Source organism: Euprymna scolopes, chromosome 36 (genome assembly GCF_053919585.1).
Source record: "Euprymna scolopes isolate OS-2025 chromosome 36, ASM5391958v1, whole genome shotgun sequence".
Classification (NCBI taxonomy): Eukaryota; Metazoa; Mollusca; class Cephalopoda; order Sepiida; family Sepiolidae; genus Euprymna; species Euprymna scolopes.
This window is the reverse complement of record NC_136517.1, coordinates 18,359,395-18,376,919: the sequence shown is the minus strand read 5'-3', so window position 1 is coordinate 18,376,919 and position 17,525 is coordinate 18,359,395. Positions and strand designations below refer to the sequence as shown.

The 17,525-nt window shown below is 33.9% G+C and overlaps 1 protein-coding gene across 1 annotated transcript in view; it reads left to right on the top strand.

Annotated features, from left to right (window-relative positions):
• Positions 1–79: 79 nt before the first annotated feature.
• LOC145260374 (phosphatidylinositol N-acetylglucosaminyltransferase subunit H-like) overlaps positions 80–17,525 on the top strand; it is a 35,559-nt gene continuing 18,113 nt past the window's right edge. The window contains exons 1-3 of the mRNA XM_080118319.1: positions 80–371; positions 11,675–11,753; positions 15,348–15,475. Coding sequence (XP_079974445.1) covers positions 219–371; positions 11,675–11,753; positions 15,348–15,475 — 360 coding nt within the window. The 5' untranslated portion in view covers positions 80–218. The remainder of the gene's footprint in view (positions 372–11,674; positions 11,754–15,347; positions 15,476–17,525) is intronic.

Genomic DNA, 17,525 nt, shown 5'->3' with positions numbered 1-17,525 from the left:
ATCTCTAAAAAATTAAAAAAAAAAAGAAAAAAGTAACACCAAGTTTAGTTTTTTATAATTTAATAATCCAATTTTTTTTTTTTTTTTCATTAAGATCAATTCTTCATAGATCAGCTGCTTAAAAAAAAATACTTCGTAACCAACGCTTCTAAACGAGCACGAGTTTTTACTTGATATTGTGCGTTGCGTCTCCTCATTTTGGATTTCCAATTCTTATTATGCTTCGACATGAAATCGTGTTCGCTCACAAGAATTACGGAAAACAAGGAAGCGAATTTGTAATCGAACATCCACAACTACACATATTTCGAATGCTTTATTCGACTCCTCTGGTCACTTTTTTGGCGTATCTGCTTAACCTCTCAGAATGGGTAAATTCATTTTTTTTTTTTTTTTTTTTCAATTTAATATTTTCATCTTTAAAAAGTTTTATCGTCAACATTAGCGCAATTCGAATAAAACAAGTTTTCCGAGCAATTAAATGAATTATTTAAAAATAAATACCGCCGTGAAATTAGTCATAAACCATAGTGTTTTTGTTTTTGTTTTTCTTCGTCTACTCGTTTGTGACATATTTACATTAAAATAGATGTTCGTTTTTGTTTTTTGTTTTTTATCAAGAAAAGCCTCCCTACGCTTGCTGACGCCCCTATTCCGAATTTATGTTCGCCCGACGTCGTTAGTGGACCGTTTCTCACCGATATAAATGATTGCACACTAAAAATAATTTAAATAAATAAATAAATCAGGCCCTTTTTTTTTTTTTTTTTGTAATAAAGCAAAGACCCTTGACGGTTGCACCGAGCCTGTCAGACTAATCTGTATAAAAAAAAAAAAAAAAAAAAAACGTTTCATAAAAGTTCAAAGAACTTTACAGCTTAGTCTGACAGGCCTGCAACAACCGTCGGGGACTTTGCTTGAAGAAAGCCTTTTCAGAACACGCCATGGGGAAATAACTTGATGTAAAGCGTTAACACCCTCCTCCCCTTGTTAAATCATAGCTTTTCTTCCTAAAAATCGAAACATGGCGATCTTTTGATCGGTGTCATAAACAAATTGTTTTTTCGCTGTAAAAAAAAAAAAAAAAAAAAAAAAAAAAAGTACTTGCTCAAATTAAATGATTTTTTTTTTTTTTTCGGAGAACTTCATTCCATATCGAATATGTACAATATAATTTTCTTTTTTTTTTTCTTTTTTTTTTTTTTTCGATATTTTCATTTTTTTAATGTCTTGATTAAACTGTTATGTAAAAAGGGAAAGATCACAGTAAGTAAAACGGCAAACTAGATAAGTTGAAAAGGATATTTGGAAAAGGTTAGAATTGAACCGAGTAAGAAAAGTTTTTAAAAAAAATACATATTGAAATCCTAGGAATGTAGAACGATTGTCATTGTTCTTGCAAATAACTAAATATTATTTATGCCAGAGATATTTTATTTAGGAATGCAGTCGATTGTTCATTCTTAGAAATAACTGGATATTAAATATGTCAGTTAAAAGAATGGACAATACGAGTTTAGAAATAATGATTAACAAAATAGTTTTGACAAGCTTCTGGCTTGACCGTTACTCCTGATCTTAAATGGAACACGTACATCAAATCTGTTGCCAAGGCCGCTGGAAAAATGGTGGGATCTTTCTATCGATCCAGTAGATATCTCACTGCTGATGCAATTCTCTATCTATATAAGAGCCAGGTACGTCCAAGGATGGAGTACTGTTGCCACATCTGGGCAGGAGCTGCTAGAAAGGGCTTGTCCTGCCTTGATAGAGTTCAAAATAGACTTCGTAGCCTCATAGGAGATGTCCTTTTCTCTTCCCTGCAACCTCTATCTCACAGAAGAGATGTTGCGAGTTTGTCTCTGATATATCGTTATTTTCATGGAAAGTGTTTGACTGAGCTTCAGTCTATGGTCCCTTCTCGTCAAACTTTCACAAGAAACACTCGTTAAGCTGAAAACACTATCAATAATTCCCCCCACTCTTTATCTGTGCCTAAACCCAAACATAGATTCCATGAACAAAGATTCTTTCTTAGAACTGCACGCCTGTGGAATTTTTCCTGCTTTCCGGCTGACTACAATATGGTTGCGTTCAAGTCTAACGTAAACGAGTTCTTGATGAGCCGTTCCATATAAGTTAACAAATTTACCGAATTGATTACTATATTGTCCAATTTCTACTGTACACTCTTTAACTCTTATCCTCTAGTGGCCTCTTGGCCTTGATAATGTGGTGATGCCTGTGTAAAAAAAAAATAAATAAATAGGTTGTGACCATGAAATCAACGTATGTTACGTTGTGTTTTTATATATCAACGTGTGCATATTGTACGGCACCAAATCAGTGTATGTTATGTAGTCGGGGCTTCATATCGGAAACACATAATACAGAAGATGGTAATAACATTTAAATACTGTTTACATCTGACACTGCTGCGGACTTTAAGTCGTCTATTCTTCTGCATTGCCAACTGTTTTAACTTTTTAATGGGATGTGCTCTGAACTCATTGCACGAACAAAATGCACGAACAAATCTGCTTTAGCAGCAAAATCCCACTCCTTCAATGTAGGCGATCCCCAAATGCTGGACAACTTTATATTCTAATAGCTTCTTTCTTCGGGCTGCTAGACTTTGGAATTCACTTCCTGCTTCCCTAACTGTACTAACCTGCCCAAATTTAAATGTAATAATTATTGTAATAACCAGACTTTTCACTCATTTTCTTACATAGTTCCCTGTAACTATAGTCCCAAATAGTAGCCCCTTATGTTCAAGTGGCGATAAGCCTTGTTTAAAGTAAACAACAATAATACTAATCATACTACTACTACTAATAATAATAATAATAACTATGGCAGTTAAAAAAAAAATTAAAAGAAAAAGAAATCGTAAGTTTTATTTTTTTAATATACAGGTGAATATTTCTATTTACTTTTTCCATAAGCGTCTTACGTCTTTTATTGCTGACATCACACAAATTATGAAGGACAGGAAAATATTATACACAGTCACACCTAAGTTGATTGAATTAAATTGTGCACAATGAAATGCATCCAAGTCGCACGCTTATGGAAAAAGTAAATAGAAGTATTCATCTAAAAAAAAACAACAAAAAAAAATCATTATTGTTGATTGAATTTTTGTAGTAACTAGAATTACAGTTGTCAGTGTGTGTGTGTGTTGGTTGGTTGTTTTACGGCATATCAACATTTTTAGGTTATTTAATGCCGAATCCAAAGATTTCGAAGAAAAATTTTTTAATAGAATATATTTGTTTTCAAGTCGGTTTCTATTTAACCCATAGTTGGGACCCTAACAGGTACTACCACTCCGGGTCAGAGTGTGCCTGGGAGCAATGGCAATTAAAGGGTGGCTCCATGCTCCCCAAAGCCCGCAAGCTGGGTCCTCACCACTGGATATAGTTTAAGGTCATATCCAAGACCAGTGTGTGTGTGTGTGTGTATATATATATATATAGTAATTTATAAAATATTGTAGTGAAGTAGGAAAAAAAGAAATTAAAAAAAATATATATAAGACACAGCTGTTCCTTCCAAAAGGTCGAGCTCTTCAACGTCCAAAAATAATTCGCCGTCATTTCACTCTCTGCGCTCTTCACCCCTGCTTAAAAAAAAAAAAAGTACCGTTTATATGCTGCCCATTTCTCCACTTATGCAAATTGACTATCAACCAGAGCCATCTAGTTTTCCATTTCTCCAAACAGCCAATTTGCAAAGGGGGACAACTCAAACCACAAATATATATGGCAATTAAGCTACACTGAATATTCGGCGTTTCATCCACTCTAGGACTCCTCAGGCTTTTTTTTTTTTTTTTTTTTTTTTTTTTTTTTTTTTACAAAGGCATCACCACATTATCAAGGCCCAGAGGCCACTCAAGGATAAGGGTTAAAGAGTGTACAGTAGAAGTTGGTCAATATAGTAATAATTAGTAATGAAAATTTGGTAAATTTAATAACTTATATGGAACGGCTCATCAAGAACTTATTTACTTTAGACTTGAACAAAACCATATTGTAGTCAGCCGGAAAGCAGGAAAACGGAAGACAATTCCACAGGCGTGCAGTTCTAAGAAAGAAGCTTTGTTCATGGAATCTACGTTTAGGTTTAGGCACAGATAAAGAGTGGGGGAAATTATTGATAGTGTTTACAGCTAGACGAGTGTTTCTTGTGAAAGTTTGGCGAGGGGGGACCATAGATTGAAGCTCAGTTGAACACTTTCCATGAAAATAACGATACATCAGAGACAAACTCGCAACATCTCTTCTGTGAGATAGAGGTTGCAAGGAGGAGAAAAGGACATCTCCTATGAGGCTACGAAGTCTATTTTGAACTCTATCAAGGCAGGACAAGTTCTTTCTAGCAGCTCCTGCCCAGATGTGGCAACAGTATTCCATCCTTGGACGTACCTGGCTCTTATATAGATAGAGAATAGCATCAGCAGTGAGATATCTACTGGATCGATAGAAAGATCCCACCATTTTTCCAGCGGCCTTGGCAACAGATTTGATATACGTGTTCCATTTAAGATCAGGAGTAATGGTCAAGCCCAGAAGCTTGTCAAAACTTGAGGCCTCCTGAAGACGAGAGCCATTCATTTCAATTGATGACAAATGACAAAAAAGGCTTATGCGCTAGGAGTCCTAGAGTGGATGAAACGCCGAATATTCAGTGTAGCTTAATCGCCATATATATTTTATAAATTACTAACTAGCTCTACCTACATATTGAGCACTTTTGAAGTAAATACTTAAAGTTTACGCATAAATCTATACTTTCGTATATTAATTTTATGTGAGTAAATTAAGTAGTTATATATATATATATATATATATATATATATATATATCAGGTTAAGTAATCAATGAAGTTTAACGAGGTTAATACAAGAGTGCTCAATACTGAAGTAGAGCAGGATATACTCTTTGTTTTTACATAAGCAGTAATGTTACTAGTAACTAGCTGACTGAAACATGCTCATGAATGTGTAGCAACATATTACTGCTTATGTAAAAACAAATAAAGAAATATATATATGTGTGGTAGCTTCTTTCAGACTTGTTGACAGACTATGGATACCCACTGTAAGGGTTCCTGCATGGAAACTTTGTGATAAGAGTTGTGCAATCTCCAACCACGCATCTCCTGAGTCAACGTTGTTAAATACCAGTGGCAAGTGGAGGTTCAGGATGGCTGGAAACAATGCAGAGAGCACATACAGTGCCGAGAATTTCCAAATGGTTACTCATTGGTACTAGCAAGGTTCAGCATTACTTAACTTCAGTGATCTGATGAGAACTAGTGTGTTAATGTGATTATGCTGTGTGTGTGTGTGCGTATATATATATATATATATATATGTATATATATGAGAGAGAGCAATAAAAAAAAAAAGGCACAAACCAAGTTATGTGTTCATCAACGTTTTATCTTTATTGCAAGACTTGCTTTTCCCCTTGTATGCTCATCGCTTTCACCACACTGAAGACTGAAGGATCAGTCGAAAATTATGTACTCGTAAAAATAATTTGATTTTTAATTTTTTTTTTTTTTTTTTCATATTATTTTGTGTTCCTGCACATAACAAATAGAAAGCGAATAAAAAAAAATTATAAACTTTTATACTTTTCGTATTTTTATTTTATTTATACATTTCCATATATATATATACGTATATATTAGGTTGGTGTAGAAATGTTTTTTTTTTTTTTATCAGATATTTATACATCAAAAAACGACATCCTTTTTGCACCAACCAAATACACACACACTCAACATATTTGATCTTCAGCTAAGTCAGTTAGTATATGAAAATAACTAAAATAACATATACACGATCAAGTCTGAAGGATTTTTTTTGAAGGATTTTTTAAAAACTTTTAACTTGTATCATATAAAATCCTTCAGCTTATAGCCGTCACCATTGAGCTATGCTCAGATGATGTTCTCGCGTTACTTAAAAAAGGGGGGGGGGTATTCAAGAAATAACCCCTTTTTGTGCATATTCTCATCAGGATTTGCTCACAGTATTTGAAGAAAATGAGGTCAGCTGGCTTGACTTAAATATCTTTAACAATGATGTTTTTTGTTGTGTATGCAATTTGGGAAACCACTCCCAAAATTATTTGGGGATGGTGTAAATTCCGATTTGTGCAGGTCTTGTATAACATTTTAGCATTTCATAAAGAAAATGGTGTTCAAATAAAGAATGGCTACAAGTCATTCGTAATGTCCACCATTAATGGCTGTGGGTGACATTTATTTTGACATTAGCAGGATTTGTCTGGTCGCTATTGCTTTGCAGTTTAATTTAAATCATTGAAATGTAATTAATTCATACGAAAAAGGCAAAACTAACTGATAAGATTAAGAAAGACAAAACTGGTTTGTTTTACTATACACATAGATTCAAAAAAATTGTCAAAAAACAAATATATAACAAATGTTTTCAAAAGCAAGATAAGCTACTTTTCTACCTAACTGGATAAGTTTTTAGTGTTTTTATTTAATATAAAATGTTTATTCAGTCCAAAAAACATAGTGTTTATCGGTATATGTGAAAAAGACAAATGGCTGCATGCTCGCTGTTGAATGATAAGTTTGGGAAAATGAGTTCAAACTAAAAATTTATACAAAATACTGGGAGAAACCCACTAAATATGTTACTGCAACATAGGCTGACATAATTTAAAAATAGAAAAGCAGAATATTTTCCATAATATATATATATATATATTTTCCATAATATATATATATATATTTAAATGGGGATTTGAAAACTTTGAAGTGTCGAATATAATGATAAAATCATTTTTATTTACTGATTTTTTTTTTTTTTTTTTTTTTTTTTGTAAGTCTGATATTTCACTAATACATAGCCTCTTCAGGGTCGAAAGTCCGGTTCGTGAATTTTTTTTCTTTTTCTTTATTTTGGTGTTATGGCGGAGAGAAGAGAATTTACGTGTTGTTCCGGTGATTTCAAGTGTATAATGCTCCAGTTTAGAGCGGGATTTAAAGTAAAAGATGGGCATACACTTTTTGAAGACACTTATTTTTAAAGTAAAATTTAATTGAGAAATTTTTGAAAACTTTGAAGTGTCGAATATAATGATAAAATCATTTTTATTTACTGTTTTTTTTGTAAGTCTGATATTTCGCTAATACATAGCCTCATTAGGGTCGAAAGTCCAGTTTGTAAATTGTTTTTTCTTTTTCTTCATCACCTGAACACAACGTAAATTCTCTTCTCTTCGTCATACTGTACTGATATGCAGAAGTTAAAATCTAATGTAAACCGACATCATCTTAATCTTTCCTAGGCCTGGTCCCAAATAGTAGTCCTTTACATCAAAGTGGCGATATGCCTTGTTTGGGGTGAACGTGAGTAAATATATATATATATATATATATATATATATATATAGGAGATTAGAACAATAGTCTAAAGAGCAGAGTGTATTTTAATGTAATAGTGAAATTACTAGTTTAATTAAAATACAGGAAAGAAAAAGTGCTCGTTGTAATTTAGATATATAATAAGCTCGATAGGTAAATATCCTCGAGCTAATTTAATATTTAGTAATGTGATTGATAATTTAAAATTTAAAAATCAAATTATAATTAAATTAAAAATCCGTTTCATAAGAAGGAACAACAACAAAATCAATTATTTGTACGATCGTTTCGGAAAACAGTGTTTTTATTGTGGTAGACATCAAGTTACGGACAATAATTATTACATATAGTTTTTTAATAAACAAGGTTTCCTCATCAGCAAATTGTGAAGGGTTTTTATTAAATTTAAAAGACACCATAAATAAACCTAGCATTAAAAGTAAGGCAGATGTATCTTTTAATTTTTCGCCTTTTGAAATCAGGAACTATGGTTAAAGTATTCATATAGATGTTAGCGATAAGGTGAAAAGCTATAGCAAACATCTGTATGAATACTTTAACCATAGTTCCTGATTTCAAAAGGCGAAAAATTAAAAGATACATCTGCCTTACTTTTAATGCTAGGTTTATTTATGGTGTCTTTTAAATTTAATAAAAACCCTTCACAATTTGCTGATGAGGAAACCTTGTTTATTAAAAAACTAAATGTAATAATTATTGTCCGTAACTTGATGTCTACCACAATAAAAACACTGTTTTCCGAAACGATCATACAAACAATTGATTTTGTTGTTGTTCCTTCTTATGAAACGGATTTTTAATTTAATTATAATTTGATTTTTAAATTTGAAATTATCAATCATATTACTACACACTAACATTTCAGCCTGGCATTGCCCAGGTGTTTGGATGTCTATATTGAGCAAAAAAAAAAAAAAAAAAGTGGTAGTAGGAAGGCAGGCTCGAACCCGTACTGCAAAGGAGGAAAAGAACGGGGTAAAACCTAACGTTTATGCTGTTACGACCACCGCCAAACTGGAAGCGACATTTTTTTTAAAATTAAGGCTAGACAATCTAAAGGAGAGGATAACTGTAAAAAATATTGGCAAAAAAAGTGCCCCCCCCCCCCCCGTAGAAAAGTGCCTAGTTGAAGGGGAAGATATTAATGTTTTTAGCCAATTTGTCGATATTTGTCGTATGAAAAGTCTAACTTTAAAACGATACTGATCTTGGTAAAATCCGTCGCCTCTATTGAAAGTTTAAGGCAGACATGCAAACAGACAGACATACATATATACATTTATATATTGGTAACTAAAAATTTTCGACCCAAACTGATGAAAAAGCTTGCCCTATCTCTGAATACCCTTTATGTAAAATTTCAAATATTTAGACCAGAAATTGTCTGAGTAATTTGGAAGAGACCGCAGATCAATTTTTTAAAAACTTTGACCCCTATTATGACCCCTTAAAATTTATTGTTTTGGGTTCAAATCAATTTATTAAGTTAGATCCATGTCCAAGGAACCTATATCTAAAATTTCAAGGGCGTAGACCCAAAATTGTCGGAGGAGTTTGGTAGAGTTCTCAAAGGTCAAATCCTTGAACTTTGACCCCTTAATCGCCAAATTTCTGGCCAAAAATCGATCACATCGATTTTCCCAAATCTCAGTACCCTGTATATCAAATTTCGAGTCTGTAGACTAAAAATTGACAGTTATTGCGTAGGGAAATGTACACAGACACACACACACACACACATTCACTTTTATATGTATATAGGTATCTATAATATAAAGCTGAATGTATGTGTGTGTCTGGTCACAAATAGGCTCCTATATGGTTGACTGTTTTAAAAAACTGATTACATATAATGATAGATGTATCAAGACACAGGAATGGGTATGTTTAATCTGGCAGAACAGTGGTTCATTAAAATTGCGGGGTCTGTGTTCATGTCTGGTCCACAAAGTATGGAAATAAAATATTTAAAAATTTAAAAAAAAACGTTTACAAGTGTTTTTGATATAGATGTACATAAGAATACTTTGATAAGTATGTTTTAACTTAAATAGGGATGGTATAATAAAATTGTGGGGTCTGCGTTCGTGCCTGGCCGTCATAGAATGGAAATAGGCACAAACTTTAATAAAGACTTTTCATATCTATCTGCGTAAGAATACTTTGATAACTGTTTCAGTTTGAAGAAATATGGTATAATAAAATTATTGGGTGTTCGTTCGCGCCTAACCTCCATAGAATGTAAATGTCACAAAGTTTAACAAGGTTTTTTAATATAGATCCACAGAATATTGTGATAAATGTTTCAGTGTGAGCAGGTATGGTATAATAAATTATGGGGTTTATGTATCTTATTTTTACTTTCATCATATTTTGCTTTGGTTTTGATACCCCCAAATTCGAAGCTATCTCATTACAACCCTTCTTTTTCATAACCTATCATCTATATATATAAAAACGAAAATGTATGTGTGTATGTTTGTGTGTCTGCTGAAAACTTTCGACAGACAGAACAAAAATTCACAAATTTGGTCTCATATGAAAGCCCCATCCTTCACCCGACAAATATCGAAAAAATTGTCCAAAAACGTTAATTTTTTCACCCTGAAATCAACACTTTTCTACAGAGGGGGGGGGGTCAACAAAAACCGTCCTCTCATGACGAGATCAGTTCTACGCATGCGTCGGACGATGTCATGACCTTATTTAGTTTAAATATTTGAAGAACTGACACAATTTCATGTGTGTCGTGTTAGGTTAGTTGTTTAGAGCGTTGGTTCATTATCTAAACTTTTGGGGTTCAAATCGTGGTGTGAGATTTTTTTTTTTTCTTTTTTTTTTTTTTTTCGATTTTTTTAATTTTAATATTGAAGTGTTATTTAAGCCGTTTTTCATGTAACGTTCGTTTTTCTGTTTTTTTTGTTTTTGTTTTTTTTACTTCGCTTATTCTTAGGCTTTCATTAACACCCCCACTTCCGACCGACCACACACACCCAAAAACACCCGGCCAACGCTGGGTACCCACCGAAGCCATTTCTCACGTTTTTTTTTTTTTTTTTTTTTTTTTTTTTTTTTCAGATTTTTTAAAGAGTTCTAACGTTCGTTTTTCTGTTTTCTTTTTTGTTTCTGTTTTTCCGATTTTTACATTTAACATCGTTCATTTGCCTTACGTTAGTTTTTTTTTTTTTTGTGTTTTTTTTTTTTCGATGTTTTGATTAATGAGCTGCATCAATCTTACCCCAAAGCAACGATTGAGTTGGTCTGACAACTATAAAAAACGGGCCGATGAGTCATTCAGGGGCAGTTGAAAAATATTGTTCTGATAATGTGTCTTGTATTACTGCATTTCGTATCATGTTCAGTGCCGTGTCCTGTCAATCGACCGTGTTGCTCGGGAATGTGGCGTGTTGATTCAACGAGATTGTTCGGTGGTGGCGTGTCGATTCAACGAGATTGTTTGGTGGTGGCGTATCGATTCAACGAGATTGTTCGGTGGTGGCGTGTCGATTCAACGAGATTGTTCGGTGGTGGCGTGTCGATTCAACGAGACTGTTCGGTGGCATGTTGATTCAACGAGATTGTTCGGTGGTGGCGTGTCAGTTGACCGTGTTATTTAGTGGCGTAACATGTCGATTCAGTGGTATTGTTCAGGATTGCGTGGACGAATTTGTTCAGGACCGTGCCATCACGTGTGAAATAAAAATATGTATTTGAGGGAGGCTCTCTCTTGCCTCGTGAAGCAACAGGGAATAGGAGAAAAGCAAACTCGCAAGATAAGAAGAGATTAGGTTAGTAGTGAAAACCAAAACTAAGCAGATGAATATGGTCACAGATCCAAACAAATAAGGGTTTCTCCCCTTCTTCCGATGTGTCTACTGAGTGTGAACCTAAAGATCTGTTTAAATGTTAAAAATATGGGAGTTGATTTATACATTTCAAGGTAGCCAAATTGTGTTCAGTTAGAGAAGCTATTCTTAATAATAAACCGTTTTCAGCTTTTCTAGCAGTCTGTCCCACCCACTATTATTGAAAACCAACACGAAGTGACTATTACAAAATAAGCAAGAAGAAATTCAAATACGAAATCTTGTATTGATAGATTCCATCTAGTATATGGCAATTAGAAATTATTAATTTGTCAAATAAATATGTGCCTTGTTCATTTGTGTTTACATTTTTTGTGATTTACCATTTTTTTTTTTTTTTTTTTTTTTTTTTTTTTTTTTTTTTACAGGATGAATCAAGTCTCTACATTGTGTTTGTTATCCTCTTGTGTTTGTTCGTGATTAAATTATACCGCAAAGTTCTCACAGGTGAGTTTGCTTTGTTTTCTCCTGTTTAAACCATTGAATAGAACTGCACACGACAAGCAACGTACCGCAATCAACAGGGAAAATGTCATTACAAGACAGGGTTCGTACAGACTTGAAAAGTCCTCAAATTTTTACTTTTGCCTTGAGAAGGCCTTATTTCTATTATTACCTTGAAAACATGGAAAATGTCTTAAAAATTTCTTAAAAAGGCCTTGAAAATTTATTCTGTCCTTTAAAAATTTGTGTCGAAATGTTAAAAAATAAAATCAAAATAAATACTATTAAATTTTTTAAGTATTAATAAAAATACCATTAAATTATTTTTTAAATATTGAAAATATAATTGAAATACATTGTTGTGAAATTGCATTGTATTGTGGATACAAGAGTTACATACCTTTTATAAAAAAAACTATCTTGGCTAGTTTCATGATAAAGATTCAAATCTCCGTCTATTTTTGTTCTCATTTATTAGTTACTTTGAGGGTGAGGGGCACAAGAAGGAAGGAGTAGTGATGGCCACCATAAATAAAATTACCCCCCTCACACACACACACACACTCTCTAAAAAATACTTTCCTTGCATGAACAGGACACTCCAATGCCCTCCCCCCCCCCCAAAAAAAAAAATTGTGATAATTTAAAATTAGGCCGCCCAAGCCAAAAAAAAAAAAAAAATGAACAAGATAGCAGCCATGTTGGTTGGAAAAACTTTGAAAAGTTCTTGAGAATGGACATAGAATATATACACGAACCCTCGTTGTTGCACGGCATTTACTCTAGGCAGGTTGAATAAGCTTCCTCCAAAGGAAAAAGTGTCAAGGTAAAATTAGATTCGCAGGCAATCCGCAGTTGCTTGTAGTATATGCGTGACAAGTTTTTTTGTTCTTGTTAGCGTCTTTATGTAACATGCCGATAATTTTTTAATTGTTGTTAGATTTCAAATCACGTCTGATATCGTCACAAACGAACAAACAAAAAAAAGTCAGATATAAAAATCCGATTCCACATTTTTTTTATTTTTTAATGCAAATTAAGTCTTTTAGCACACACACGCGTTTTACAACACTGTTCCATATAACGTGCTTTTTAAAAGTCTCTGTCCCTGCCACCTGACGTTAGCCTTAGCCAGCGCTTTCTCGCCCTCAACTTCACATGTCCATGTTGTTCAGCATGCATTTTACTTCTATTGTTTGATCATATGCTGTCCCTTTTTCTTTTTCTCTTCTCGTGACCTCAGCGCATGCACACTTGCTAATTTTCATACATGCTTTAACAGCTGCTGCTGCTAATATTTTCACTAGCCAGCTATCTTACAGCTGCTGCTGATTTTCTCACGCTCATATGCTCTGTTACCAAGAGAGCACACTGCTTCGTTACAGTTAGTATTTGAGGTGTAGACTGCCAATTGACTTTCTACCCAACTTCAATTACACTGTTGATTACATCTTTGATTGTGCTCTCCATTAAGGATGGCAGTTGGATGGAAGGAGAATGTGTCTGACTTGGCTTATGCTGATAACATACGAGGGGCGTTACAAAAGTAATACCACTTATGGGTCAGAAGGAATTGCAAATTGCACTGTTATGATTACTGAATTTCTGCAGTCATGACCTGAAAGTTTTATTTCTCTGAAGATATTGATGGTGTAAAACTAAGAAAGCAACCCCCTGTCATGGATGTGCATCAGAAGCAGAGAGGCGTCCTTAAATTTCTGGCAGAAGTGCATTGAGAATAGTGGTGACTATGTAGAAAAATAAAATCTGGAGCACAAAAGGTCGCTCGTTTTAATGGTACTATTCCCATCTTTGTAATTCTTCAACTTTTTAAGCTAAAGAAATAGGCGGCTTTACTTTTGGAATTACTCTTGTATAACAAAGCATGCTCCGGGCACCCATGCTCAACCATCATTAATTGCTGGAAAAAAAAGTGCTTTGAGAATGGTGGTGACTGTGTAGAAAAATAAATTCTGAAGCACAAAAGGTCGCTCCTTTTTAATGGTACTACTCCAGTCTTTGTAGTCCTTTAACTTTTTGACTTAAAAAAAAAAAAGATAGGTTTTACTTTTGGAACTACCCTTGTATTACTGAGAATGAAGTGCAAATTGCACTAGAGCGGCTGTATGAGGCTGTGCTTTGTGTGGGTGTATGTATCAATATTGAAGTTTAAGGTTCATCTCTCTTCCTTGAACTTTCCAGAGGACTGGAAACCACTGTCTCTGAATAGCATTGTATTGAAAACGTTGTTCCATTTAGGTTGGGTGCGTCATAGGTTAATTTAACATTAGAATGCAATAGGTTGTTAAATTTAAGAAAAAACATGTTAGTTCAGCAGCAATGCATATTACCTTATCAACCATTTTAAGTTAGTGGCATTCATTCTAATGACAAGTCTAAAGCCTCAAAGAAAACTCCACTGCTTACATGCTGGTCTTGTGGTGAATGGCACTATGTACGTTTTATCCATTTAAAAACCACCAATTTCAGATGGCCATAAAGAAAGTGGTTATCTTCCAAAGGCCAAATCTTCTGATCACCAAAGTCGTAAGTCTGTTCACCGGACTTATGAATCGGCAAAGAAAATCAAATTCAGTGTCTGCTTTTTTCTATAAATTTTTTTTTAGTTGCTTTTTATTCCTATTTTACGTTTCTGAATTTTTTAGATTTTTTTTGGATTCTTCAGCCTACCGTTTTCATCTTGAGTGTCATTTTTTACAATGTTTCGATCAATGCAACGTCTGATGTATCTTGAACTTGAGGGAATCTTTTTGTCGAACCTGGGAATCTGTATAATCCTCATACAATTATTTAGGACTTCTATCCAGTCATGGTTGACAGAACAAAGCATACTATCCTCGTGGATTAAATAAAGACTTTTGTGCAAAATTCTGTGCAGATTCTGAAATGCTATAGAAAGATTTCAGTTTAACAAGATACACCTGAAGAAGGTCGGAGGTTACATCAATAGAAATGTGAAACTGGCACTCAAGATAAGAATAGTAGTCCGAAGAATCCAAATATGAAAAATTAGTCCTCATCTAAAAAATTTGAGCACCTATTTATTCTGTTAAATCATTTCACACATGTCCACGTAAAAATGTTGTAATTTATTTTTTATAAATGGAGAAAAAAAATAATACAAAACTTCTGTTAATCTTAATGTGTTGCGTGTTGAGATTGTGTGCGTGCACACGCACACGTGCAGGCGGTCGGCAGGATAAAGGTGATGAGTGCAGATCTGTCAAAATTGACATCGCCGGAGGTGAATAGGTCAAGTAACTGACCTCATAGCTGCCGGAGTTAAACACTTGTAAGAGAACAGGTCAATATAAACAAGTGAGACAACAGAGAAGAGTCAAAGATCGATGGTGAGCCACTAGTCGCGTTGCTGCACTGTTGCTGAAATCTGCTCACCTCCTGCTCCTCCCCCCCATCTGCAGGCTGAAGCGCGCAATGCACAGTGAGAAAGTGTTTTATATTTTTCTAACAAACGATTTTTTTGTTGCAAGTTCTTTTCTTGGCTGACGAGAGACGGCTGTTCAACCTGGCTACCTCACAAATGTTCACTGTTGAAATCTATTTTCCTCCTTTCAGAGTCTGTGCTGTTTCTCACTGCGATGGGGGTTCAAATTGAGACCAGATTTTTCTTGGGATATTGCACAACGGAATTCATCGACATGGCCAACATCAAAGATATCGTCATCTTAGAAGCTGTCAATATGGTAAGTACTTCTTGCTGGATAACAACATTTTGGTGCGTTTTGTAATAATCATATGATAAAACAAATTTTATTTTGTAAAAATCCCAGTGTTTTATGATCATGAACTCTTAGAATATTGGTTCATTTCAGTACAAAACCAACATAATTTTATGTAGGTTGAAATTAGAATTTAAGTGTTTATTGTTTTTGAAAAAAATCATATTTTTTAAAAATTTCAATGCTTTCAAACCATGAAAATACTACTTTCAATAATAACTCTCACAGACTTTAAAAAATTTTAATCTCTGATACAAACAGAAGATCATAGTTGTGACAACATGCCACATAATAAAAAAATACACTCATATGAATCGAAAATCTATACTATGAACGTCACCTGTCTGTTTAAATGTATGTTTGTATGTCTCGCAAAAACTTTCAACAGAGGTGACGGAGTTTCACGAGATCGGTATCATTTTGAAGCTCAACCTTTCAGACGACAAATATCAAAAAATTGGCTAAAAACATTAATTCCTTCACCCTCAACTGGGCACTTTTCTACAGGGACGGGTAGCATAAAATTTTTCCTTCATGGCAATTTAGCCAAACATATGCGCAAAAAAGTTCTTTCTTGAATTAGTTTAAATATTAAAAAAATTACCTAAGTTCGCTCACACAGTGATAAGATTGCACGTTTGAGCTGAGATATCAGATTTTTTTGATTTTTAAAGTTTTAATATTGAAACAGGATTATTTATGCCATTTTTTTTTTTCGTTCGTTAATTATTTTTCCATCACATTCGCTGTTGTTTTTGTTTTGTTTTTTTTTTTTTTCGATTTTTTTAATAAGTTTTAACATCGTTCGCTTCTTCTTTATTTTGCATCATGTTTTTTTTTGTTTGTTTTTTTTGTTGTTGTTAATATTTAAACAGGGTTATTACATTCGCTTATTTATTTTCCATTGTTTTGATTTAACCCCCCCCCCACACCCACACACACACACACCTTACCACACCCGGGCAATGCTAGTTAGAAATGAAGTATGTTTATGAAAACAAAAATCTGCATTTTAATTGGTCTCTTTAATTGGTTATTTCATAACTTTGTACATTTTTAATGGGTGTATTTCATTTTAAAGGTTTAAATTAAATCATCCCTCATTTTCTTTCTAGTAAAGTAATTAATCCTAATTTTTATACTCTTTCCCTATAGCAGTAATTTTTTCTTAATTCATGTCGAGGCACTGGCGCTCTAATGAGGTTTTATTCATGCTTATCTATATATATATATAAAAGCAAAAATGTATGTATGTATGTATGTACGCTTTTCCTCGATGTCCACAAGAGGCTTCTTTCAGAGAAGCGCTCACTCGCTTCACAACTTCTTAAAACTTTTTATATCATCTATAAATTGTAATATCTCACACTTAACCACGGAGTTCGCCTGTCTATTTAATTTTATTGACTTTCAAACGTTAATTATTCAACATTTCCCGCATCGGCACACATTACATTTGGTTTTCAGTATAAACAAAAAGCGAAACTCGACTCTAATCACAAGCCCAGAGCCAGTGGTCTCTAGAGAGCTAAGCTAAGTAACGTTTGGTGAATGTCAACTTCGTCATATCAGACGGTAGCTTTCGAGACGAGGGAGCGGGTTTTTAAAAACAAACAAACCGATTTATTGACCTCATTAAAAACTGTCCCGCACAAAATGCTAACTGCTGAATACCTATCGCCGTCATGTCAATCAAAAACGCGCACCTGTTTTTTTTTTTTTCACACTTTACTATTTTCCAACTGCGCGTTGTCAAGGCTTTTTTTTTCATGGGCACCTGTTTTTTTTTTTTTTCTTTTAACACACACCTACAAATACCCGGGCAACGCTGGGTACCCCTCGCTAATCTATATATATAAAAGGCAAAATGTGTGTGAACATTTCATGTATGTCTCGCAAAGGCTTTTTTCGTACACGTTCCCGGGGGGTTATGATCGCTTAGAACTGTTTATATACCCCCTAGATAATAATATCTAGAATTTGGGAACACGTGTAGTATCTAGATTTATTTACG